Below are 27,571 nucleotides of genomic sequence, written 5' to 3' on the forward strand. Positions count from 1 at the left end.
CAGTGGCATCTGTGACATGTGGCATGAGGAGCGCCTGCTGCCCGGGGGCCTGGACGTTTGCCAGTCCTTTAAGGAGAGGGGGAGGAGGGGCCGAGCGGTGCACACCTGGACTCCTCCCTCCCAGGCAGCAGCTCGGCTCGGGTGTCAGTTGTCGCAGTCGCCCGGCTCCCTTTCCGCCGATCGCTCCCTCCCCAGCCCGGGCACAGCCATGAGCCCCCGGGCCGCGACTCCTCAGGCGCTCCTGCTGCTGCTGCTGCTCCTTCTCTCCGGCAGAGGACGGGCTCAGCCCCCGGCAGGTAAACTCTTCTTCTGGGAGGGATCCGCTCTGCAGCTGCCGGTGGCTCCGGTCCGGGGGGGAGTTTCCTGCTCCGGGAGGGTTCGGAGCGTTGCCAGGGCGTTTGCTCGGTGTCCGTAAATTGCTCTCTGCTTCCAGATCCTTGCCCACCCCGGGCACGGCCCTGCCCTCAAAGCTGGCGAACAAGAGGGAAAAAAAAGCCGCAAGCAGCTGCGTGAAAGTTCCCCCTGCGCCGGAGAGCTGAGCTCTTGGCCAGGATCGGAGGGCGGAGGCTGCTCTGCTTCTCTTTGGCACTTTCTAGCCTCATGTTGCAGTCCTTTTAGGTCTCCAAATGGTAATTAAAAATGTAAAGAAATGAAAAGGGTCGTTTCCTGTAAATGCAAATAAGAGATGTTGTCCCACTCTGCTGCCTTATCCTTTATAAGCGTCCCGATAGCGCGTTAAAGCGAGCTGAGTTCCTTCCCAGGGGCTTGGTGTACTGATGTGTACCAGAAATATTCCAAATAGCGCTGCTATATACTTTTTGGTACAGTGTAACAGATGCAATTGCAGGTTCCCTCCTTAGGTTTGTGTTGTGCTTGATTTCTCTCTCTCTGCCCAGGAGATATAACTTTTTATTTTCTAAGGATTCCGAAGCCGCTGCCAAAAGCCCCTCTGACGCAGCTGAGGGTAAACAGCCAGAAAGAGCTCCCAGGAAAGAGCCAGGTTTTCCTTAGCAGGGCTTGGCGCAGGCTTCATCAGTGGTGGCTCAAAGCAAGTTACCTCCAGGCACTGACCCCAGTGCTCACACACTAAGGGCCCCATGTACTGGGCAAGTCCCCCACCCGAGACCCAATGGGAGAGAACCTTTCGGAAGCAGGGCCCTTTGTACCTGAGGTCACAAAGAACATTGCTGGGATTTGAACCCGGACTTCCCTGGCTCCCAGCCTGCTGCTCTAGCCAGGAAGAACTTAAGAGCATAAGAAATTGCCATGCTGGGTCAGACCAAGGGTCCAAGCCCAGCATCCTGTTTCCAACAGAGGCCAAACCAGGCCACAAGAACCTGGCAATTACCCAAACACCAAGAAGATCCCATGCTACTGATGCAATTAATAGCAGTGGCTATTCCCTAAGTAAACTTGATTAATAGCCGTTAATGGACGTCTCCTCCAAGAACTTATCCAAACCTTTTTTGAACCTAGCTACACTAACTGCACTAACCACATCCTCTGCAACAAATTCCAGAGTTTAATTGTGCATTGAGTGAAAAAGAATTTTCTCCAATTAGTCTTAAATGTGCCCCATGCTAACTTCATGGAGTGCCCCCTAGTCCTTCTATTATTCGAAAGTCTAAATAACCAAGTCACATCTACTCATTCAAGACCTCTCATGATCTTAAAGACCTCTATCATATCCCCCCTCAGTCGTCTCTTCTCCAAGCTGAAAAGTCCTAACCTCTTCAGCCTTTCCTCATAGGGGAGCTGTTCCATCCCCTTTATCATTTTGGTTGCCCTTCTCTGTACCTTCTCCAGCGCAACTATATCTATTTTGAGATGCGGTGACCAGAATTGTACACAGTATTCAAGGTGTGGTCTCACCATGGAGCGATACAGAGGCATTATGACATTTTCCGTTTTATTAACCATTCCCTTCCTAATAATTCCTAACATTCTGTTTGCTTTTTTGACTGCTGCAGCACACTGAGCCGACGATTTTAAAGTATTATCCACTATGATGCCTAGATCTTTTTCCTGGGTGATAGCTCGCTCCTAATATGGAACCTAACATCGTGTAACTACAGCAAGGGTTATTTTTCCCTATATGCAACATCTTGCACTTGTCCACATTAAATTTCATCTGCCATTTGGATGCCCAATCTTCCAGTCTTGCAAGGTCCTCCTGTAATGTATCACAATTCACTTGTCATTTAACTACTCTGAATTATTTTGTATCATCCGCAAATTTGATAACCTCACTTGTCGTATTCCTTTCCAGATCATTTATATATATATTGAAAAGCGCCGGTCCAAGTACAGATCCCTGAGGTACTCCACTGTTTACCCTTTTCCACTGAGAAAATTGACCATTTAATCCTACTCTCTGTTTCCTGTCTTTTAACCAGTTTGTAATCCATGAAAGGACATTGTCTCCTATCCCATGACTTTTTAGTTTTCTTAGAAGCCTCTGATGAGGGACTTTGTCAAACGCCTTCTGAAAATCCAAAATACACTACATCTACCGGTTCACCTTTATCCACATGTTTATTAACCCTTTCAAAAAAATGAAGCAGATTTGTTAGGCAAGACTTCCCTTGGGTAAATCCATGTTGACTGTGTTCCATAAACCGTGTCTTTCTATATGCTCTACAATTTTGGTCTTGAGAATAGTTTCCACTATTTTTCCCGGCATTGAAGTCAGGCTCACTGGTCTATAGTTACCTGGATAGCCCCTGGAGCCTTTTTTAAATATTGGGGTTACACTGGCCACCCTCTAGTCTGCAGGTACAATGGATGATTTTAATGATAGGCTACAAATTTTAATTAATAGATCAGAAATTTCATTTTTGAGTTCCTTCAGTACCCTAGGATGCATACCATCCGGTCCAGGTGATTGCTACTCTTTAGTTTGTCAATCTGGCCTACTACATCTTCCAGGTTCACAGTGATTTCGTTCAGTTCATCTGACTCATCACCCCTGAAAACCATCTCCGGAACTGGTATCTCCCCAACATCCTCATTAGTAAACACGGAAGCAAAGAATTAATTTAGTCTTTCTGCAATGGACTTATCTTCCCTAAGAGCCCCTTTAACCCCTCCATCATCTAATGGTCCAACAGACTTCCTCACAGGTTTCTTGCTTCAATATATTTTTTAAAGTTTTTATTATGAGTTTTTGTCTCTATGGCCAACTTCATTTCAAATTCTCTCTTCGCCTGTCTTATCAATGTTTTACACTTAACGTGACAATGCTTATGTTTTATCCTATTTTCTTCAGATGGATCCTTCTTCCAATTTTTGAAGGATTTTTTTTTTGGCTAAAATAGCCTCTTTCACCTCACCTTTTAACCATGATGGTAATCATTTTGCCTTCCTTCCACCTTTCTTAATGTGTGGAATACATATGAACCACACCTCTAGGATTGTATTTTTAAACAATGTCCTTGCTTGTTGAACACTTTTAACCTTTGCAGCTGCACCTTTCAGTTTTTTTCTATTTTCCTCATTGTATCAAAGTTTCCCTTACGAAAGTTTAGTGTTAGAGTTGCAGATTTACTTATTGTCCCCCTTCCAGTTATTAGTTTAAATTTGATCATGTTATGATCACTGTTGCCAAGTGGCCCCACAACCGTAACCTCTCTCACCAAATCCTGCATTCCACTAAGAATTAAATCTAAAATAGCTCCCTCTCTTGTTGGTTCCTGAACCAATTGCTCCATGAAGCTGTCATTTATTACATCCAGGAACTTTGTCTCTAGCAAGTCCTGAGTTACATTTACCCAGTCAATATTGGGGTAATTGAAATCTCCCAATATTTTTGCACTGCCAAATTGGTTAGCTTCCCTGATTTCTCTTAGCATTTCATCATCTGTCTGACCATTTTGTCCAGGTGGACGGTAGTATACTCCTATCACTATACTCTTTTCCAACACACATGGGATTTCTACCTATATAAATTCTACTGAGCATTTAGTCTCTTGTATGATCTTTATCCTGTTGGACTCTATACCCTCCCGGACATAAAGTGCCACACCCCTAACAAGTTGATCCTCCCTATCATGGCGATATAATTGAACCCTGATATAGCACTGTCCCATTGGTTATCCTCCTTCCATCAAGTCTCTGTGATGCCAATTAAGTCAATCTCCTCATTTGCTGCTATACACTCTAACTCTCCCATCTTACTTCTTAGACTTCTGGCATTGGCATACAGACATTTCAAAGTGTGTTTTTTGTTTGTATTAACAACCTGCTTTTCAGATGTTAGGGATAATTCGGAAATCATTAGCTTCAGTGATTTTTTACATATAGGCACATGGACTATGTTTGCTTTTAATGGAACCTCTCTGTTGGGATGCCCTAACGCTCCTGTTTTATTAGTATCCTTCAAGGATACATTTCTCCAAACCATGCACTGCTGAGTGACTGTCAGCTTTCCCCTTGTTCTAGTTTAAAAGCTGCTCTATCTCCTTTTGAAAGTTAGTGCCAACAGCTTGGTTCCACTCAGGTTAAGGTGGAGCTCATCCTTTCGGAAAAGTCTCCCCTTTCCCCAAAAGTTTCCCCAGTTCTTACAAAGCTGAATTCCTCTTCCCTGCACCATCGTCTCATCCACGCATTGAAACTCTGGAGTTCTGCCTGCCTATGGGGACCTGCACGTGGAACAGGAAGCATTTCAGAGAATGCCACCCTGGAGGTTCTGGATTTCAGCTTCCTACCTAAAATCGTAAATTTGGCTTCCAGAACCTCTCTCCCACATTTTCCTATATCGTTGGTGCCCACATGTACCACGACAGCCGGCTCCTCCCCAGCACTGTCTATAATCCTATCTAGGTGACGCGTGAGGTCTGCCATCTTCGCACCAGGCAGGCAAGTTATCAAGCAGTCCTCAATCCACCAGCCACCCTGCTATCTACATTTCTAATAATCGAATCATCAACTATGATGCAGTGTAGCTGGGTTTAAAAAAGGTTTGGATAAGTTCTTGCAGGAGAAGTCCATTAACTGTTGGGGGAGCGCTAGGGAGTGCTCCCGATTCCAGGGAGATGTGTGCCCTTGGACCATGATGCGGTCAGCCTGCTCCTCCCATGGTCCAAGCATGGGAGGAGCAGGCTGACCACCGCCCTAACCTCTGCCGAACCTGCACGCACTAGTAGAGACCCAGCAATGCGATGCTGGTCTCTGGGGTAGCCCTCCTGCCACTCAATAGCCCTTTCGGACCTGCCACTAAGGAGCGGCAGATGCGGCAGGACGGACAGAGGTCAAGGACAGATGATGGTACTGGAACAAGATGGGACCTCGGACTGGACTAGGCTTGAAAACTTGAACAAGGCGAAGATACTTGAAACTTGGAACTCAGATGAGACGAGGACACTTAGTACTTGGAACAGATGCAAGATGCTCAGACATGGAAAGAAATCAGACATAGTCTGAGGAGAGGATTCCAGTTACTCAGACGAGGGCTCTTGGAACTTGAAAGGACTCGGACAAGGACTTGAAACTTGGAGGGACTCTGACTCGGACCTCAGGATACTCAGAGACTTAGACAGGCACTGGACATCAGGGACTTCTAGAAAAGAGGACCTCAGGGACGTCTGGAACATGGTGGATGAAGACATCAGAGGACAGAGAGGTCTGGACATCCAAAGATGAGGGGATGTCAGCATATCCGGAGATAAGGAGATGTCTGGACATCTGGAGACAAGGGGACATCAGGACACCTGAAGACAGGAAGACATCTGGACATCTGAAGATGCAAGGACGTCTGGACATCTGGAGACATGGAGACATCAGGACATCTGGAGACAAGAGGACAGGATCCGTCAAGAGACCAGAACATGGAACGAAGACGAGGGTGGAGGATCAGGAACCATGGACAAAGACAAGGAGTACCAACGAGGAACAGAGTGCCTTGAAGAAGGATCAAGGAGGACTCCTGGGATGAAGAGCTGGAACTGAAGATCCAGGAGCAGTCTGACTCCATGACCAACTCCTTGCGAAGGCGAAGACTGAGTGAAGGAAGGCCCTCTTTATAGGGCTGAAGAGGAAACGTCTAAAGGACGTCAACAGGAGGAGCCCAGGAGGACTGCTCACCGCTGGCCCTTTAAATGGAGTGAGGAGGCGCGGCCTCATGCCTAAGGAGGCAGGACCAGGGACAGCAGCCATGCTATGAAGAGGAGCTGAAGCAGGAGTAGGCCCGAGGTGTCGGAGGTGGCTCCTGCCGTGAAAAGAGAAGACTGCAGGCAGAGACTCCCTGCACAGGGGAGGAGATGGCGTCGGTGGCCTCCGGGCCACAAAAAGGAGCTCCAGGGCGGCCTACCAGCCGCAAGAAGAGAAGGTTGGAGGCAGCTCCTGCCACGAAGACAGGAACAATGGTGGCGGCCTCTGGGCCGCGAGGAGCATGAGCAGCGGTGAGGAATAGCGGCAGCCAGGCCGCAGGAGAGGTAAGAGACTGCTTGTGGCCTAGCCGCAAGCAGCATCGCCACATTAACGGCTATTAATCAAGCTGACTTAGGGAATAACCACTGCTATTACTGGCATCAGTAGCATGGGATCTGCTTAGTGTTTGGATTGGCCACTGTTGTAGACAGGATACTGGACTTGATGGACCCTCAGTCTGACCCGGTAAGCCAACTTCTTATATTCTTCAGTAGAAAATATTTTTGTTCAGAGTTGGGGGAAGAGAAATCCCTAGCGCTGTTACTTGTTTAGAAGCAAGCTCTTGGCTGGTTCCCTGGCTCCTTAGTGGTGTTATGTAATGCCAGGTCCAGACCTGGTCGCAGTGAGGGAAGATCCCCTGGAGAGAGAATAAATTGTTATTCTCTAGTAGTGCACCCTGCAATTGGCTTAGAGTCTCTAAGGAGACCGCAGTAAGAACTAACGGCAACCATCTTTGACCGGAATAGGGGAAGGGAAAACATGTTTAAACAGGGAGCTACTTTCCCTCTCCTCCTCCCCCGTGCGTCTGACTGTCAGGTAAGGCTTCCAGGCTTTTACTCACACGCCTACCAAGCCTGGGCCGGGGGTAAGAGATTTCCTATCCCTGCCGCCCTGCAGATCCTCAGTCCTGCTCTGTATCTCCAAAAACTGCAGCTGCACCCCTGCTCCATTCCAGCAATGCAGCGAGTGCAGGGGCTAATCCTATGCTCGGGGTCCTGACTCACTGGGCTTCCATGTTAGGGAGTGGGGCTGGGGGCTCAGACCTGTCCGTGCAGGCTAAGTCCCCATGTTGGTCACTTCCCGCATCAGATGAGCAGAGGTCAGGGATGGAGAGCTTCACCCAGGGGTTGGGGGCACCAGTGCCGTGATACTGACACCAGCAGCAACTACGGTAGGAGCTGCGTCTGCCCAGATCCATCACTGACCTGGACTTGGCCCAGCATGGCCCCTAACCTAAGCAGGATGCTTGGCTCCCCAAGAGCTCAGGGGAATCTTGGGCTATATTTGTTGCCAAATACGTTAATTTTGTGCTTTAAACAAATTGCAAGAGGATGCGCCTACTCTTCCTGCGCCAGTGCAGAGTGCTGCACGTTTGATCCAGGCATAGCCGGCCATGCCGCGGGTCAGAGCTGCACGTGTGGTCTTGGGATGGGGGCAGGGCGCCTTAGTGGTTAGAGCAGTAGATTGAAAACCAGGGAAACCGGAGTTCAAACCCTGCTGATATTCCTTGTGAATTTGGGCAAGTCATTTCACCCTCTGTTGCCTCAGGTACAAATTGAGATGATAACTTTCATACATTTGTTGGCCCGCACCCAGGACGCAGCCATTTTATAGCGTTGCATGTTATAAAATAGCCCGACCGCACGCAGACGTGTGTCCATTTGAAGTGGACACGTGCCTACGCATGCAAATGCTGCTTCCACCACGTAAGTGTGTGGGGGGGGGGGGGAGGATTTTACTAGACACATACACTGAAGCCATTACCAATTTTCCCAGTTCGCCAGGTAAGGCACAGGACTTCCAAACCCTCCTAGTTTCATCGCCTCCCTTCTCTCCTGTTAGCTCCGACCCTTAAAAGCCCGACCTATCAATTTATTTTATTACCTGCACATCCTCCGTAGCAGAAGGGGACCACAGCGCACACCTGTGTGTGCAATTATTTATGCACAAATTTGAAGTTGAAACCTAGGAACACCTGTGCCCCGCCCCTTTCTGGAACTTTTCCTTTGTGCGAGTGGCAGAAGGTTCTCGCGTACTCAGGCTGCTTTTAAAATCCGCTCTGCGCACTCACACGGCCCGACCTTTTCACATGTCTCCCGGTTTTGGTGTGCATCGCACTTTTAAAATTCACCTTTTAGATTTTAAGCTCACTAGAGCAGGGAAGTACCTACAGTACCTGAATGCAATCCGCTTTGAAGTGTCTTGAACAGTGGAATATTAAAAATAATAATAATAATAATAATAATAACCTTTACTCTTAATGCAAGCCTCTATGGGCCCCTTTGGGTTTAGACCTAGGACCATTGCCCCTTTTAATCCTTCACTGAAATAGCAGGAGATGCTCCAGGTCAGGCCTGAGGTCATGCTGTATTGGCTGAGCTGTGTCTGTGTATGTGGAGAAGGGGTAGGGGAAGGAATATTTCAGTTCTGGAGTAATAAGGGGTGCCGCAAGGTAAGACAGGTGCACTGGCAGAGCTGCGGAGGGGGTTTCAGTGTTATAAAAGCAGGTGGGTGCTGTAGTTCAGGGACTGGGGTATATTGGCAAGGCTACAGCCTGCGAGTTCGTGGAAATCAAATTCTCAAGTTGGCCAGTTCATTAACGTGCACACTCCCATTGTTTCTTACTGGAAAGATCTAATGGATGGGCTGATTCATGGGCACTTCAGATAGTGATATTGTTTAGTTGAAAAAGAATTGTGTATTCCTTTCAAGTCTTCAGATTACTTTCACAACAATTTTGTTTGCAGTATCCCAGAAGAATTTATGCCGGATATAATTCAAAACAGAGATTTCAAAATTAATTAATGGGGTCAAATTAGTTCACTTTTTTAAAAATCTATTTAAAATATTAATATCCTACCACTCCAAAGGTTTGTGGTGATCACAGAAGAACATTCATAATAAATAATAGTAAAATAAAAAATACCAACTGTACAAAACAAAAAACATGAAAACAACATAACATTTTAAAATATCAAATTAAGCATGAATAAATACAAAATAGCCTATCCCCTGAGCTTTTTATACTTGACTTAGACTAAAATGCACCTAAGAGCAATAGCACCAACCATCAAGACTGAACCATTAGGGTTAAACCATTGACCCCACCGGGTGCATATTTCTAACTTGTGCTAATTCAGCCCCTTAGTATATCCGTTTCCATGAGTGCAATATATGCATGCATGGTTTCCTTTGATTGGGGTAATTCCTCAGATCTGCATCTAACAATCCAAATATGCTACTGCCTTCTCTAGCAACCCATGCAGCTTAGTATGGATTTGGATTAAATTATTTGCCTTTCCAAGGTCCATCTCAAGGTGAGTTACAATTCAGATAGAGCAGGTAGTTCGCTGCCCCTATCTCTTAGGCAATGGAGGGTGATGTGACTTGCCGAAGGTCACAATGAGAGAAGTTGGGTTTGAACCTCATCGCCTGTTGTTCTAACCAGTGGGCTCTTTCTCCTCACTGAAACTGTTTTCTCTGTCTGAGAGCCTGTCCACACGCTGAAGGACTCTGTTTTGTGATTTACAGTTGAGTGCAAGCACCTGGATTCCTGTGAGAAGTGCACTGAAGGAGGCGCTGAGCAGAACATCACCAGCTGCGAATGGATGCAGTGTGAAGCAGGTCTGGGCCATGGCACAGGGAATGCGGGTTAGGGTGGAGAGAGGAAAGGGATATGGGAGGGAGAGCTTGTATTTCTTTGGGAAGGTTTCTTGTCTGACTGGCTCGGCAAGCATAATCATGTGATTTTTTGTAGGTGCTGTGCATTGAAATGTTATCCTGCCAAGCAGACTAACTCGGGCATGAGCCTACCCTCAGACTGACATAGACACCGACATTCACACATGCCGGCAGCGGCTGTCGCACACTCATCATGCTGCCTCCAGGACATATGATGAGCAAGAAGCTAGCGGGGAAATAAGGTGGGGGGAGGGGCACTGCTTGCCTTGTGGCCTGTTCTAGGCATTTATGGATCCAGAGCACACAGCGCAGAGGTACTGATCCAGACTGTTACTGTTTCTCTATCTCGGGCTCTGTTTGGGTTCTTCCTCCACTCTGGCACCTCTCTGCTTTTGGTTAGGTCAGGGGAGGGTCCCAGGAAGGCAGAACCACATTGTGACTCTGAGAGTCAGAAATGGTGAAGCAGAAACGCCAGATGAGGGTTTCCATCAGCTACAATGTTTTTGCAGTTGGAACTGAAGTGTTCTAGGCTGTGTTGTGCCTTGCGGTGGCTTCATGGTCTGGCGGCGCACGCTCGGGAGGAGCCTTGCGTTCCTCCTTACTTGCTCTCCCAGTATTCTTTGGCTCTTGTGCTGCCACCCCAGTTCCGGGCACCTGCCATGCGCTCAGCAAAACAAAATGCTTCCTCTAAACCTCCCCCTTTCGGGCTTTCACAAATCTTGCAATAGATTCTATTCCGACTCCCTCCCACATTCCGGATTTTGCTTTGAGTTTGAGGATTTGTATTGGCTTTTACTCGGTGTCAGTTTGAAAATAACGTTATTCTTTTCTTAGACCTTGTTGCTCTGTTAATTTACGTAACAGTAATAGATCACATATGGGCGCGGAAACTCCACATCTCTTCTGGTGGCTTGCCCTGTTGGGGTTGAACGTTTTCTCTGTGGCACCGGAGTGAGGTTGCTGCGTTAGCCCCTTTGAATGCTTATAAATAAAGGTTAACAAATAGGGGGGGTTTTGTTTGTTTTTTAAAGGCAATACTGTTTTTTTTGTTTACTGGACTAGCTTAATGCATTTCTTGGCTTGTGTTTAGTTGTTAAGACTCCCTTCCTCAGGTCAAAACGGAAAGGTTTCTCCAATGGCACAGGAAATGGCAGAAGCCCAGTTCCCCTGAGACACATTGGGGTCACAATAGTGGGAAACAACTTTCTAGGCAAACAAGGGGATTCTCTGCTTTACCCAAAGAGGCATTTCTGAGGAGCTGGAAAGGGGCCTGATTAGTTTGTTTGCTGCTTGAGAAGAAGGCAGCGCTGCACAGGACATCTTTACTGTAGCCAGAGCAGCATTAGAGCAACACTGGATGCCGAGCTGGTAGTAGGGGGGAGGGGAGGTGCTGCTGCTGGCTCGGAGAGCTGGGGTGCTGGTTGGAGATGCAGATTAACCTGCCCTTTACAACCTGCCCACAGATTGGAGGGAAGGTTGTTTGTTTGGTTTTTTTTTAGAAGGGTATCTGATCCAAAATGAGACAAACCCCATAACAAAACTATGTCTTTCAGATGCTAGTGACATAAATGATGTTGATCTTGCTATGTCTTTTCCAAATGAAATTGCACCCCTGTCACTCAGCCTAAGCTATTAGACCCTCCTTAAAGGTGCAGGGGCTTCTGGGCTAGCTGCAGTCAGACTGACAATCAGAACTGCTGCAGGCCACCCCTGCAACGTTTAAGGGGACAGATGAGACAGGATGCTGTTACACAGGTTGATTGCTGAGGATTGCCCATGCATGGGAAAAGGCAGACCTTTCATCATGGGGCATCTTCAGAGGAAGAACCCCTCCTACATCTTCAAATGGGGACTCTCCTCCCTGCCCCCAACTCCTGTGTCTAGGAGAATCTGAGAGGTAATTCCAGCCCTGCTCTTAATGGCAGCTTGCCCTGTACCTGACCCATGATGGCCAAATGAATAACTCCCCTACATGCATGGGGCAGTTACAAGCAGTCTCCAGCAGCTCTATCTGTCCAACTATCAGCTTGGAGAAGAGACAGCCAAGGGGGGGATATGACAGAGGTCTTTAAAAACATGAAAGGTCTAGAATGGGTAAATGCGAATCAGTTATTTACTCTTTCAGATAATAAAATGACTTGTGTTAGCAAGTAGCACATTTAAAACTAATTGGAGAAAATTCTTTTTCACTCAACGCACAATTAAACTCTGGAATTTGCTGCCAGAGGATGTGGTTAGTGCAGTTAGTGTAGCTGAGTTTAAAAAAGGTTTAGATAAGCTCATGGAGAAGTCCATTAAACTGCTATTAATCAGGTTGTTTTAGAGAATAGCCACTTGAATTACTGGCATCAGTAGCATGGGATCTACTTAGTGTTTGGGTACTTGCCAGGTTCTTATGGCCTGGATTGGCCTCTGTTGGAAACAGGATGCTGGGCTTGATGGACCCTTGGTCTGACCCAGTTTGGCAATTTCTTATGTTCTTATCAGTACATGTGCCTGCTTCATACTATGGATGGATGGACAGATTTGGCAGTAGACTCCTCTCTGTTCTGAAACATGCTTAAAGGGATTGGAAGGTGTATAATTTTGCTGTAGCTGTCACGTAGCCATCTTGTTAGTTCTAGTAGCTGAAACATTGATTACCATGGCACCCAGGATCTCTCTTCCCTCTGAGTTTTCTCCCTGGCTGTTGGGCTGTGCCCTCTGTGCAGCAGTTGAGTGTCATGTGCTAGTAGCTGGTTGACTGAGATCCCAGCTCTGTTTTCCCCATGGCCTTGTTTCAACACGAGGAAGAAAAACAGCAGAACACGTGGCACAGAGAAATGAGATGAGAGAGCAGGCAGCGCACCAGGCAGAAACACATGACACAAGAGCTTTCAAACGGGTGTTTGTTCGGGGTCGGGGAGAGTGGCAATAAGCCATGCACATCTCTAGCTATTATTGTCTTGTCACTAAATAAACAGAGGGTAGAGAAGCATTTTATTTGCAGGGGGAAGGGAGAGAGTCTTTATAGCTCTGCCTCTCAGTCTGTGTCAGGGGCCAAATATGACTTTTTTTCAGAGACCTTTAATTTTCCTAATAACCAAATCTAGGTCTAGTTTAGCCCTGTGATGTGATAAAACAGAACTGGATCAGCCAATCGAAAGGGAAAAAAAAAAGTTGGTTTGTCACTCATAGCCTGCAGGAAGATTGCCGAAGCAGTGTCTCCCACACCCTGGAAATCTGGATATTATTACAAGTAGGTGAGATAGCAGAGGCACAAGGGCCATGTCCCCCCAATTTTCTTTAAAAAGAGATTTTCCTTAAGTGGCAATGTGCACCACTTCCTTGAGTCACCCCGTGCAGTGCGCTAGCGCCCATTTCACTGCTGGGCACTCTGCAGCCATCTTGGGATTTGAATTGCTCAGGTTCCTGCCAGCCGTGTGCAGTCAGGGCTGTCCTTGGGGTGGGGGAGGGGGGTTGAACTGGGGTGCTTGTCCTGTGCTTTAGAGGGCCCTGCACCAACGTCATGCCAGCGGGATGAGAGCGTGCACCGTGCTCCCACATCTACTTCTGGGTTCGATGGCCAGCCCAGTAATCCTGCTGTGCCTTGCACTCTCTCTCTCTCGCTGGGCTGTTCTTCATGGCTATGATTTTCAGTACCCCCCCCCCCCCCCCCCCCATTCTTCAACTCTGAGGTGGCCCTGCTTGGACATATTTTCCCCATGCCCTGCACCCATCTAGAGTCAGCCCTACATTCAGTTCAACCTATGGTAATTACGGTCCCCCATGCATCTTAGAAGGGCCCAACAATGGCTGGTGGCAACTGAGAAGGAAAGAAGAAGAAATAGTAGAAAATGGCACTCCTTAAAAGCAGCACAGTTTATGTAAACTGGGAATTTCTCGTGCTCAGGTTGAAAACCCCTCTGGTGCCTTCTATACTGTAGTTTAGTAGCTGGACTGGTCTAGGAGAAAACCAGATTCTCTACTGGTTGTGATAACCTTTTATTGGATTGGCCTGGCCTAGCAATTAGCCAAAACTACCGTTGGCATTTTTGAGATTGCATGACAGATCTCTGTCTTTAAATGGGACCAGAGTGATCTCCAAGGTGTAATAAGGTGAAAGAAAGCTACTGAATGCAACAGAAAATAGCTGCCTAATGGATTTCAATCTTTAATTTTTACCAGTAGCTGCAGCTTTGAAAGTTGCTTCCCTCTTTCCTCATGTCTTGTAGTTTCTCAAGACAGTTTGAACCAGGTCTAAAAGTCTGGGTACTTGTTATTAAATCGGGAAGAGTCTTATATGGTCAGCCAAACAGCACATAACCTCTCTCCCAAGATAGCTCCTGGCAGATAACACATCAATGTTTCAAAGTGCATAATTAAAGAAAAGAACTTGGTTATAATTCTGGATCTGACTATTTTTTTTCCTTGCCTTTTTGTGCCTCTGTTTATCCTCAGGGAACAGCAGCTGCATTGTGAGGGGTGAAGCTGTCCGGGAGAGCTGCATGACCTACAATGCCACTGCCATGTGTGAAGGTAAGCTGAAAAACTGCCATGGTTATTAGAGTTTGAGATCTGCGACTGGTACTTAGTGCTAACTATAGGATAGACACTAGCAACTCTAGTTGTGGAGATGCTCCCTCCAGCTTCTGTCCCAGCATCTCCCAGCAAGGGGCACTATAGGGAATGAAGCATGAGTGCCTACTGTGGGAACATCACAATTCCTGTAAGCCTATCTTTTTTTTCCTAGTATGAATCGCTGTAGGGAATGATACAGTACTGAATCTGTTTCAAGCTGTTTGCATGATATTATAGGTAAAACTATTTATGTGCAGTTCACTGATGTTAGTGCATTTATGCTTCAGTTGAGTTACATTTATATTTATTAGGAATGTGCATTCATTACTTCTGTTTTGGTGGTACCCATGTACCTTGCTGACTTTATAGTACATGGGTAAAAACGGATATTATGCATGCGTTTTTAATAACAAGCTATGAGCATACTATCTGTTTTTACCCATGTACTAGAAAGTCTGCAAGGTACGCGCATACCATCGAAATGGATGTAACAAATGCACATCCCTAATATTTATATATCCAGACCACCAATGTATGCTATACCTATTGTAAACCCCAAATTCTGCCATAACATGCTTTGAGCTCTTGCACTGGTAATGTACGAGATACATAAATGATGATGATGAAGCTGGCTGGCTGTAGAGGAGCTCACTGCTTCTGCAGTCCCTGCCTCTCTCTGTAGGGAATGAGGTGGAAGACCCATCTCTGGGGACCTCACTGCTTCTGCAGTCCCTGCCTCTCTCTGTAGGGAATGAGGTGGAAGACCCATCTCTGGGGAGCTCACTGCTTCTGCAGTCCCCGCCTCTCTCTGTAGGGAATGAGGTGGAAGACCCATCTCTGGGGAGCTCACTGCTTCTGCAGTCCCCGCCTCTCTCTGTAGGGAATGAGGTGGAAGACCCATCTGTGGGGAGTGCACTGCTTCTGCAGTCCCTGCCTCTCTGTAGGGAATGAGGTGGAAGACCCATCTCTGGGGAGTGCACTGCTCCTGCAGTCCCCGCCTCTCTCTGTAGGGAATGAGGTGGAAGACCCATCTCTGGGGAGCTCACTGCTTCTGCAGTCCCCGCCTCTCTCTGTAGGGAATGAGGTGGAAGACCCATCTCTGGGGAGCTCACTGCTTCTGCAGTCCCCGCCTCTCTCTGTAGGGAATGAGGTGGAAGACCCATCTCTGGGGAGTGCACTGCTTCTGCAGTCCCCGCCTCTCTCTGTAGGGAATGAGGTGGAAGACCCATCTCTGGGAAGTGCACTGCTTCTGCAGTCCCTGCCTCTCTCTGTAGGGAATGAGGTGGAAGACCCATCTCTGGGGAGCTCACTGCTTCTGCAGTCCCCGCCTCTCTCTGTAGGGAATGAGGTGGAAGACCCATCTGTGGGGAGTGCACTGCTTCTGCAGTCCCCGCCTCTCTCTGTAGGGAATGAGGTGGAAGACCCATCTGTGGGGAGTGCACTGCTTCTGCAGTCCCCGCCTCTCTCTGTAGGGAATGAGGTGGAAGACCCATCTCTGGGGAGCTCACTGCTTCTGCAGTCCCCGCCTCTCTCTGTAGGGAATGAGGTGGAAGACCCATCTGTGGGGAGTGCACTGCTTCTGCAGTCCCCGCCTCTCTCTGTAGGGAATGAGGTGGAAGACCCATCTCTGGGGAGCTCACTGCTTCTGCAGTCCCCGCCTCTCTCTGTAGGGAATGAGGTGGAAGACCCATCTCTGGGGAGTACACAGCTTCTGCAGTCCCCGCCTCTCTCTGTAGGGAATGAGGTGGAAGACCCATCTCTGGGAAGTGCACTGCTTCTGCAGTCCCTGCCTCTCTCTGTAGGGAATGAGGTGGAAGACCCATCTCTGGGGAGCTCACTGCTTCTGCAGTCCCCGCCTCTCTCTGTAGGGAATGAGGTGGAAGACCCATCTCTGGGAAGTGCACTGCTTCTGCAGTCCCTGCCTCTCTCTGTAGGGAATGAGGTGGAAGACCCATCTCTGGGGACCTCACTGCTTCTGCAGTCCCCGCCTCTCTCTGTAGGGAATGAGGTGGAAGACCCATCTCTGGGGAGCTCACTGCTTCTGCAGTCCCCGCCTCTCTCTGTAGGGAATGAGGTGGAAGACCCATCTCTGGGGAGCTCACTGCTTCTGCAGTCCCTGCCTCTCTCTGTAGGGAATGAGGTGGAAGACCCATCTCTGGGGAGTGCACTGCTCCTGCAGTCCCCGCCTCTCTCTGTAGGGAATGAGGTGGAAGACCCATCTCTGGGGAGTACACAGCTTCTGCAGTTCTAGCTTTTCCCAATAGCAATAACTGTAGGGAAAAGTGTGAAATTGCTGTCTGTTGGAAGCTCACAGCTCATTCATGCTAAAAGCATAGGATAATCTTATTTTATAAGGTTTAACCTTTTTTTTTCTGTTTTGTCACTTTTCCCTTTAGCAACTAAGACAACCACCAAAGAGCCAGAGAACTTGACCTCAGGTAAGATCCTTGTGTATATCAGAGATGTTTTCATGTGTTTATGATGGGAAGTTGGAGAAAGAGAAACTATCCCTGATGATGGGAAATCACTGAAATTGCAGCATCCTTGGTATTTATTTCTGTTAAGGGATTTGTACCAGTGATGCTGTGTTCTGTCAGCTTCCCTTCAGAATTCCTTGATGGAAGTAAAGGACATTCACATTGCATTATGGAGTGGAAGAGTAGCATAGTGGTTAGAGCAGAGGGCTGCAAACAAGGGAAGCCAGGGGTTCACATCTCACCGATGCTGCTTGCAACCTTGGGCAAGTCTCTTTGTACCTGTGGCAAGAGAGGGCAATCTTAAATTATGAGCCCTGCAGGGATAGGGAAATACCTACAGTAGTGAATGTAATCCAGTTTGAAATACCTGAAAAATGGAAAATAAATGTTTGAAATGGAGCACATTAGTTTTATGAAACACCTTGAGCTTCTAGGAAACAAAATTCCTCCTTACGTGTGAAAGTCAAGTACTGGACCAAGAGAGGTGCTTCAGTTCAGGAACGCTGCGAGGAGCACTGGGAAAGGCTCAACGGCAGTACCACAGCCTGCCATGCAGGGAGGACCTGGGTTTGGTTCTTGAGTCAGGTCTTGCAGCCCCCAGGAGGAGTCTCCACCTGTCACTCAATGGTGGATTTAAGAATTGCGGTTGTGGAATTTTGGAGGGAGCTCTGATGCAGGACTCCCAGTCCCAGGATTGTCCCTGCAATGGCCAGGTTGGGTAAGTCAGATGGGGAGACAAATTGAGCTCACAGGGCCAGATCCTAGCCCTGGTTCCAACTGAAGTGGAAGTCCAATGGAGCAGAGGAAAATTACCAGGCCAAAAATAAGAAGTAAAGAATCTTCCCCCTCCAGAAAAGAAAAGATTGTCTGTGAGGTGGGGGCCTGGATCATGGAGAAGCTGGAGTTGCTGTAACTGTAACAACAGGAGATGCATTGGCAGAGCTGTGCAAGGTTGCAGACCTGGACTACTAGAGGATGCCGGTCAAAACTCATGCATAGCACTGAAAATAGGGAGGAGCAAGAGAGGAGAGGCAAAAAGGGGTAGAGGAGGGAGGGGAGAATATGCGATGGAGGGGTAGAGCATGACGGGCAATAGAGCTAAGTGGTGAATGGATGAACTGTATGCCAGAGGCAGCAGCACAGACCGAGTGCTTTCACTAATTAAAATGAGTAACTCTACCAGTGACTCTTTTCAATTATTGATCCAGCTCGGCTCCTGACAGAGGATCTTTTAGCACTGTTCAGCCCTTTCTTTTGCTTGTTAATGGTTTTCTCACCAGCACAAAATTCCCAGCTTGCAGTCAAACTGCTTTCACTGAGAAATTATTCCAGTTCAATGGTGGAGGGAGGGGGATACCAGAAAATAAATCCTCCTGCCCAAAATTCATCAGTGCCCCTTCTGCCTCTGCACGGGGGAGAATTGCTTCTCCCTCTTCTCAGAATCCATGAGGCTTACTTCAGCAGTACTGCCAGCTCCAGCCATGGGAATGTTGCAAAAGAACAGATGTTTATTAAAATCTCATTTTATGTTTCAAGAGAGAACGTCAGCTGGGGGATGTGGCAGGCTTGGTGGCGTTCTGAGGGTGGTTTTTATAACTGCATAGATTCAAACTCAATTACCCATGGACTTTACATCAGTAGGCACATATTTTCCCTTTTGAAAATGATCCTAGAAAAAATTGTCCACACATTTCCACTTGTTAATTTGTGTGGGTAGGGTTAGGAAATCCAAAAATGTGCACCTAAACTAACCCCACCCCAGAAAATGCCCGGTGACACTGCTGGTAAAAGTTCTCACAAGCAGCCCAGTGTGCAGCCTTTTAACTACATTTAGGAGAGGCAAGTTTATAAAAGTGCATTTCCATGGGGCAGCCACTCTTTCACTTGTGCAAATAGCTCTGGAAATGATCTCCCCTGGGATCAGTCTTGGAAGGTAACTCTTCAGCACCAAGGACAGTTGCTTTCTCTGTGACCCCAGGTACATTCCTTGATTTCCGAACCTAATCTTCCAACACTCAAGCCAAGGGCTTAGTCATTTTGGGAATGACTAAAACCCGGAAGAGAGGAAATGTGGAATGGAAGAAACTTATGGAGATGCACAACTATCTGAATCCCTGTCTTGGATTGCAGTAACGTGTATGTGTGTGTGTGTCTTGTCTCTCTCTCCAGAGGTAACGCCCTCCCCGCTGACAGCCTCACCAGAGGTACACCCATCAGGCTTTGATGTGTCCAGTTTTATTGGAGGGATGGTGCTGGTACTCAGTGCTCAGGCCATCTTCTTCTTCATCATCAAGTTCATCAAATCAAAGGACAGCTCCTACCAGACATTGTAAGACTCCTTGTCCATCCTTCCTTGCCCTTTCTCTTCCATCATGTGCCCTATCTTGAGCGCCATCTTTCAGAGAGGTTAGAATGCTTTCACAGGTTGAGCGGGGAACCAACAGGGCACTAGAGGTGAAAGCTTGAGTTGTGGTTGGTGGGCGAGGAAGGGGGTTGGGGGGGGGGCAGGAAAAGGGATAAATGGATAGGAAGTTGCTTACTCTGGAACGGTGGTGACAAGTTCCTGCAGTTCCAGTGGGAATTGCCTGACTTCAGGTAAGTGTACTGCTGACCGACATGGACGTGTTTGGCATGGGTGACATCGTATAAGGTTAAAGCAGAAGTGAAGAGAGGTACTTAGGACATGGCGAATGGCAGTAGGGGAGATATTGGACAGCCTGAAGGACTCCTTTTGTTTCCCAAATTTCAATGTCAAGTTGGGATTTAAGTTTCATCTCTTCTTTTGCTTGAGTGCTGCTAATTTTTTTGGTTGGGGTGTTTCTCTCTCTCTTTTATTTATTTTTTTTTTCCATGCTGCACTTCGTCAGAGAGGAGGTTCAGTAGCTCTGGCCCAGAGGAACTGTGATACCCTACTTCACAATGTACAACTCCAGGTCACTGCCGTGTTGCCCTCATCCCCCTGGGGGGGTTTCTGGCATTCAAATGATCTTTAACCAAGCTCCCAAAGAAAGGGGGTGGCCCTTTCAGAAACTGTTACTGTGTTTGTGTGTGTGTGTGTGTTTTTGGAGGAAGGATCGGAAATACTTCTGGCTTTTCCAAACGTTCACCCTGAAGAAGGGGGAGGGGGGGGAGAGGAGCCAAGGAATGTGAGGGCTGGGGCTGGAGCGGGAGGTGCAGCTTTATTTCTCTTTCTTTTATCTTGTTGGTAATTGGCTGTTTTTGATGCTGGGGTGTGCAAAGCTGTGCAGTTAAGGCAGCAGCACTAGCAGAATAGAAATGCAGACAACCCACCAAGAGAGCATTATAACAAATTACATGATTTTCCCTTTTCCTCTTCTTGTTTTGTTTTTTGGGGTTTTTTTTACTTCATTCCTGAAGAGAAATTTTGCATTTACGTTTCTAAAAGCTCATAGACTTAGCTGCTCCCACTATTATGGAACCAAGAAATTCTCAGAGGTGCTGCTGTGCTGATGGTCATTTGAAGCCTATGCAGATATAGAAACGGTGTGTGGATACAGCACAGACAAATGATCCTGTAACTGCAGGCAGGGCTGGGGAAGGGAAATGTTGGGTTTGCTTGAAGGACAGTCTTATTCAGTAGTGAACGGGGGACCCTGGGACGTGTCAACCAGTGGCCCTGCTTACGTTGTTGATGTATGTGCGGGATAATTATAGATGGTGAAAATTAATAAAATAAAGGTGAACATAAAAAGCAGAGTGGGGTTAGCCTGGTGCCTCAGGAGCACTACTGCCCCCCCCCCCCTCCCACCATGCAGAAGGTCCCTGGTTTGATCCCTGAGTCGGCTGGGGTTCGGGATGTTTTGTGGCCTGCCCTTCCCCCTTCATGGGGAGGAAGACTTGGCTATTACTCAAGGGTGCCACCTAGTGGCTGGATTTAGGGCCCGTGATTGCAGGATTCTGGAAGGCGCCTTGGTGCATGGTTCTTGGCCCAGCACCATTGTTGCAATGAGCACATTTGCGGGAGGGGGGGTGGGGGGTTTGTAAATGAAGATTAATGGTACCTGAATCCCAGCAATGGTTCTGATTTGAGCTCTAGGTCCAAAAGGGCAGGAGGAAACTGCCAGGTCAAAAGAGAAAACAAGGGTGCAGCTTTATTGAAACAGGTACCCCCTTTTTTCCCAAAAAGTGTGAAAAAATGAGAAATATAACATGCAGTTACCAAAAAGAAGACAATTTAGGAACACGATCTGAAGAGGAACTCATAGAACCTTAAACCAAGCAAGAGAATATGCCGAATAATCCAGCGGCTACTGGAACCTGTTAGTTTATCTTTAAGACGTTTTGAAGGTTTTGTGGGACTTTTTTTCCTGAAACTTTTTGGGGATTTTTTTTTCCCTGCATCTGTGGTGGGAACTGAGTTTCTATTTAGATAAGGGCTGCTGCTGCGATGAGTTTGCTGACGTATTTGCATGGGTCTTGCTGTGTCTGTCTCTCTCTCACCCGAGCATGAACAAAACTAAAACTAAAATAAAATCTTCCATATGGTTCCCCCAGCCAAGGCAAGCTGAAGCAGCCACTTCCCGGTGCAAGACTCTCACTTCACAAAGGATACACAAACCATTGCTTTTGTTCTTGTCAACCATTTTTATGTGGGGTGTTTTTTCTGATTATAATATACTGCCCAGATAAAGATGTGGGTGGTGTACAATTACAAAATAAACAGACATTTTAAACCTGTCTCTCCCTTCCCACCCCCCAAAACACCATTAAATGGAAGTTTTATAGTTTGAATGGAGACAATTCTAGCAGGTGATTTGTTTTTCTGGAAGCCTTTTTTTTTTTTTTTTTTGTCTCGTGAGTCTTTGTGCATCTTCTCTGTGCCGAGATGGCTTGCGGTGACTCCATCTTTGCAAGCTCAATAAGGTGTAGGATGGCAGGGAGAGGGATGCTTGTGTGTTGTGTATTTGGTGGGAGGGAGAGGGCTGAAGTTGTTTCTTACCGTCTTCCAGGATTAAAGGCACAAGAGCTACATTCTCAAACCATTTGTCAATAATATCTGTTTTTAAGCAGCTAAGGAGATAAAATAGTTATAAGTTATGAGTGCAAGTCCTGTTTGGTGCTGATGGGAGGTGTCTCCTAAGGGAAGCGGGTATTTGGAATAATGATGTGGGACTTTCTTAGCATTAAGGAAAGAAACTGCAAAGGTAAGGTGAGAGGGGTAAATACTGTATACTTACCACATCGTAGGGATGTGCTTTTACCTCCCTGTAAAAACCCTGGAAGGGTTTGGTGTATATACCAGGGTTTGAATTCTGCGGAATCTCAGCTCCATAGACTTCCTTGCTACTGTGTTGCTTAAAACCACTTTCAGTCCTAGTAAATACTGATAACGTGTCAGAGAAACCCTCTTATGGTTATAAGAACATTCCCTACACCAGCTTTGTTGGATATTTACAAATCATACAAAGCCAGGTTCAGATGGGTTTTTAAGGTTAAATTCAGGATTTAGCAGAAAAATTGCCATCTTTGATATTTCTGACCTAGCTGGCTAAGTCATTATCCAGATGTTATCCAGGGTGGGGGTGACTTAGCCTTATCACTTACCCGGATAACGCTGGTCATTCTGTGAGGTAGGCCTAAACTTATCTGTATAATTTTGATTAAACTAAGGGGTACAAAGCAGTGCGCATGCATCCATATGTGCGTAGTTCCCGCCGCGTGCACACATGGATGCTCCGATTTTATGACATGCGTGTGCCGGCACGCGCATGTTATAAAATCAGATGGCCGCATGCACGTTTGCGGGTGGCACACGTGGAAGGGGGACAAATTTTTGTAAAATACGTGCGGCAATGCAATCGGGCCTTCCTCAGTTCCCTCCCAGTCCGCTCCAATTAAGGAGAGAACTTCCCTAGCCCCCTGCCTGCACTTCCTCCCTCTTCCCCTCTCCTCCCCGCTGCCTAACCTACCTTTCCCTACATTTTTTATTTTATTTCTTACTGCCGGCGCGCGCTTCCCCAGAACAGCGGCTAATGGCCCGGCCGGCCTCTGCCCCGCCCCTCCCTGCCCAGACCACACACCCCAGCCCACCCCTTTCTCAGGGCCTGGCACTTGTGCGTGTACCGGGGTTTATGCGTATTAGGCCTGTGAAAATTTGGCATAAAGTGTATTCGGCCGTGCCCCACACTATCCTGTCAACGTTATCCAGGTAACTAATCCAGACTGCCCGTGGGTAATCCCTAAATCGAGGGTGGTACACCACCACCACCACCACCCATTAAAAGAAAAGTTTTAATTTGATGAGGCCCCCGAGAAGCAGAAATCATACAAACTAATTTATAAGGAATAAAATGATATTGGTTCCAGGTTTAATGGGTTATAGAGGAAAAAAATCATTTCCTCCAGATGTGACGGTCTCATTACAGGTGCTGATCCTCTGCAGCAGAGCCAGTCTCGGGCACTGCTAGGCTGAGTGTTGCCACTGTGCCTTATTATAGTCGCAGAAGGGTGTCGCCTGTCTCCATTCGTACTGGAAAATTGGGACTTAGCCAACACCGGCTTAGAGAATGTTTATCTCCAGTGAACATGGCCCGCAGCTGCCTTCTGTTCCGGCTGCACTGCCCCCCTCTAGTGTCCCTCATCCCGGAAAATGCAGTCTGAGTTGAGCATTTCCTGGTCTCTGCTGCCCCCTGGTGTTGATTATCCTGAGCAGCGCTGGCCAGGAGCTGTTGAGACCAGAGCATGAGAGGGAAGCGTTGCCAGGCTGAGCTGTTTTTCTCCACCGCAGAACGTTGCTCGGTTAGTTTTTGTCTTCCTGCTCAGCAGCATTCTGGATGGACCCCTGCCAGGGTACAACAGATGCAGAATTTTATAAATCTCAAATTTGGGGTAGGAAGTAAAGGGAAAAAAATCAGTATTCCTTCTCTCATCTTCCCTGCCTCCTGATATTGTTGAAAGTTCTGGTCCCATTCAATCTACTCAGACTTGGTCATTTGGGGGTGGGTGGGGGGTTTCCTTCTATGGAAACTGATCCCATGAGCGTACTTAGATCGATTCTGCAAATGCTACCGGGAGCCTGAGAACGTGTAACATTTGCTGGACCTTGTGAGTAGGGAGCATTTGCCTAGAGAGTGACCATTCTCATGACATGAGAGATAAGGCGACAGAGGTCTGGGGATGGTGTCGCTCTGTTCCTGAAGCCCAGAACGCCATTGCTCTTTCCCTAGAGCCAACTCACTACTACGCTCCCACTTCCCATTTTTTATTTTTTTTTTGTTCCACTGAAATAGGATCTGATGGCTGCAGATGGGAAAGGAGCCATGACCTTTTCTGGTGGAGGACTTCGTAGGCAGGAATGTGAGCTGAAAGGCTGTCAGGATCCTCCTTCGCCCATGGACTGCAGAAGCTCCTGGAGTCAGCCATGCTCTGGATCCATGCAGGAGCCCTTGTGATTTAAAAGAAAAAGCAGAAGCAAACTGGAAATTGTTAGAATAAAGGTTATGTGAAAATCGGCGAGGCAGAGGGTCCAGCAGCTGCTTTCACACACCAGCCTGTGAAGTTTTGGAGGTCTGCATTTTATGTGACTTGTTTTATATTTCTTTAGCTAACTGGCCTGGGGGTGATAGATTACAATCTATCACTTTGGAACCCAGCCTGAGGCTTTCCACTGTGCAATATTCTCTCACAAGGGCAGAGAAGCAGAGCAAGTGGTGAGGATGTTTGCTGAGGCAGCAGAGACACTGGCAGTGGGGAGGAGGCGTAAAAGAAGGGGGAATGTATCACACGCATGTGTCAGCTGGCAGAAGACAATGAAGTCAAATCCGCCAGTACTGCATGAGAAAATCACAAGTGGATCAAGTCATTGGCTTTTCTTTATCCACCACTATCCCTTCATGCTATGCTAATGCTCCTGACTAACAGCAGCTGGCTGGGTATCCCCGTTAGGGAAAGCGGACTCCGGTCCTCAGACACAGGGGCTCTTTACGTTTACCTGTTGCTTCATCCCAGCTGCAGTCTGTAGGAGAAGCTCTCAAGCCAAGGCTCCAGTGGAGTGGATGGAGAACTCTCCTGCCCACACCTTCACATCTCACTACCTGAAAGATATCAAGGATAATTCACTTTTTTTTTTTTTTAAATCTGTTTCTTCATTCCACTCACCTCATGTAATTTTACATTTTTTAACTATTTTTTTTAGATAATTGTGTCTCATCAGATATCAAGGAAAGAGCTTTCACATGGATGATGATATCATTGCTGATATGAAACCCAAAGCAACTACAATTAAAAGTCTCAGGCAGCCGATGAGCAGTGCCTATACATAGCTCATCAGACTCCCTACCCTAGACAACCAGCTTAGAAACAGCTTAGTTGCTACAAGGGCATTCATGATAAAGAACAGCCTTCATAAGAGAGTTAAGGCCAGGTATGAATGATAAACGTTAGGGGGTGCAGCTGAAAAATGTTCCGTCTTGTTTAGTGCATGCTAAATTGATTTTAGTATGCATGAAATAAAACAAAAGACAGCATATCCCTAGTAAGTATTAAGCTGGCATACAAAATGCCTACTGATTTCTAAAGTCAAATGTCCCTAACTTGGAGCTTTCACTAAAAAAGAAAAAAAAAAAAAAACCAACACACTAAAACCCTAACAGAAGAATACAAGGACCAAGATTATATTAGGCTAAACCTTCGTCCATCATCAAGAAAAAAAAACAAAAGGTCATTTTATTGGCTTGTGTTGTATTAATGGGGACAGAAAGGAGAAGGTTTGTGTCATGGAATTTGGGGGCATGAACAAACAGTAACAATTTAACCAGCATCCAGGCAAGTATGGATGGGAAGAGCCCTCCAGTCCTTTGTTTCTGAAATGCAGAATATGAAGATGGACACAGAGTCTGCCCACTTTCTCTACCCACTGCAATGCAGTAGATCCTGCTTGATCTCTGACTTCCCCACCACTAAGAGCTTTCTGGGTTTGTGCTTAAGCTTTCTTGAGACACTGATACTATTTTTGCCTGCTGCTTCCATTGGGAAGCTGATCTAGGCCTCTCTCTGTGAATAAATGCTGCCTTTATAGTCCCTCTGCATCTACCGACCTGCCCTTCCTGGTGCTGCATTCTAGACCTACCTTTCCACTGCTTAGCTCTTGTGCATTTTTTTATACCATGCAGAGAGTTGAATGACTTTATCAGACAATCTTCCCCCTTCTGTCCTCTATTTACAGTACAGAGCCCATTTGGGTCACCCTCCTCCTGTAGGATTCAAGGGGGAAATTTTCAAAACTATGCAATTGTCATAGAGTTGGGGGGAACTTTTGCCCATGGATTTTGCACCAATTCTCAAATGCAAAATGTGGGCTTACTTTCACTTTGAAAATTGCCCATGGAAAAAATACCTTCTGAGCTCTGCAACTGCTTTTCCAGTGGATGCCTTTTCCCTGAAAAACAATATGCACAGTTTTGAAAATCCAAAATGGTGTGTGTTGTCTGCATGTTACTGATCACCATGCATAGTTTTACCAACTCCCAGGCTGGGCAATTTTCAGACACTGTAGTAAGCAGTAAAGCGGGAGTTATGTTGGCCACCGCTTACAGACACTCAAAATTGTCCTCCCTTGTGCTCATATGTGAGATGCAAAACAATGTCTGGTAGAAAGCTATTCATTGCCTTTGGCAAATAAAAATAATCACATCCCATCTTTAAAACATTGTGTCTCAAAGGCCTTGCATATGTTAGGAAGAGAGCAAACCTCCTGCAGGCTGAACTTTAGACTGACCCCTGATACTGCTTGGGCTTCATTATCCCTTTCCTAATAGGTGGGGCCACTCTCATGACAGCATCAAATTCACTGAGCATGCTCCGACTGTGATGCTTACTCAAACTTAGGGCAAGAAGCTAAAACAGCTTGCCCACACTTCAGTCACCTGAGTGCTTCATTTAAACATGCTCCATAATATATGCATAGCCCTCCTCAATAAGATCAATGGGGAGAAAGGTAAAATAGAAATCTGTCATGCACCTTGGAGAAAAATGCTATCATAATTGGAAAGAAGTTGAAGAGAATACAATACTGGAGTCACATAAATGCAGAATTTACACCCCCCCTCCCCCCCCAAAAAAAAGAAACAAACAAACCCCAGTACCTTCCCTTGCCCTCATTGCCATTTCACCAACAAGAAGCAATGATCCTTTCATAAATGATGCTTCCTGCTTTTTACTACTCTGAAGTTTCTGCCTCCACTCTATCTCTCCTAGGATAGGAAGACCCTCCAAGACAGATCAACAGTGCACTATACAAAGCAACATAGCATAAACAAGGTAGGGGTGGGGAAAAGAATGCTCATCTGCCCCCCGCAAAATAGGTAGGTTCAGCCCACAATCTGAAATATGCAACAGCACAGGGAGACGCACACTACAAACTGAACACTACAACACACACACTTCACCTCACGACCCCAGAAGAACAGCATGCAGCCAAGCAATCAGGCAATTTAGTGTAAAGGTGCTTTCCTGTTAATAAAAGCTTTTATATTTTGTATATTTTCTGAGCTCTTATTTTTTTGTATCCCCTGTGCTCAGAAGTGCTGTGTATGGCAGAAAAAAATATGAATGGTGAATAGTAAGTTGAGGGCTGTGAGTGATATGTATGTAAATTAGTTTGTGTGATACAAAATTGATGGCATGTAGTGGTACTTTATAGTGCAAAAAGTAATGTAGATTGACAACATTGCTTGTGTGCTCTGATT

General features: G+C 46.7%; 1 protein-coding gene across 2 annotated transcripts; it reads left to right on the top strand.

Moving 5' to 3' along the window:
- Positions 1-8: 8 nt before the first annotated feature.
- CD164L2 (CD164 molecule like 2) lies at positions 9-27,361 on the top strand. Of its 2 annotated transcripts, none has more exons than XM_029571407.1 (6): positions 9-296; positions 9,679-9,771; positions 14,269-14,346; positions 16,785-16,826; positions 19,035-19,194; positions 24,116-27,361. In XM_029571407.1, exons 1-6 carry the CDS (start codon positions 17-19, stop codon positions 24,120-24,122), a joined length of 660 nt encoding a protein of 219 aa, XP_029427267.1. In that variant the 5' UTR covers positions 9-16; the 3' UTR covers positions 24,123-27,361. The 2 variants fall into 2 exon arrangements, with proteins under 2 accessions (XP_029427267.1, XP_029427266.1); XM_029571406.1 differs by lacking the exon at positions 24,116-27,361 and adding an exon at positions 19,733-21,559.
- Positions 27,362-27,571: the final 210 nt, after the last annotated feature.

Source organism: Rhinatrema bivittatum, chromosome 11 (genome assembly GCF_901001135.1).
Source record: "Rhinatrema bivittatum chromosome 11, aRhiBiv1.1, whole genome shotgun sequence".
Lineage (NCBI taxonomy): Eukaryota > Metazoa > Chordata > Amphibia > Gymnophiona > Rhinatrematidae > Rhinatrema > Rhinatrema bivittatum.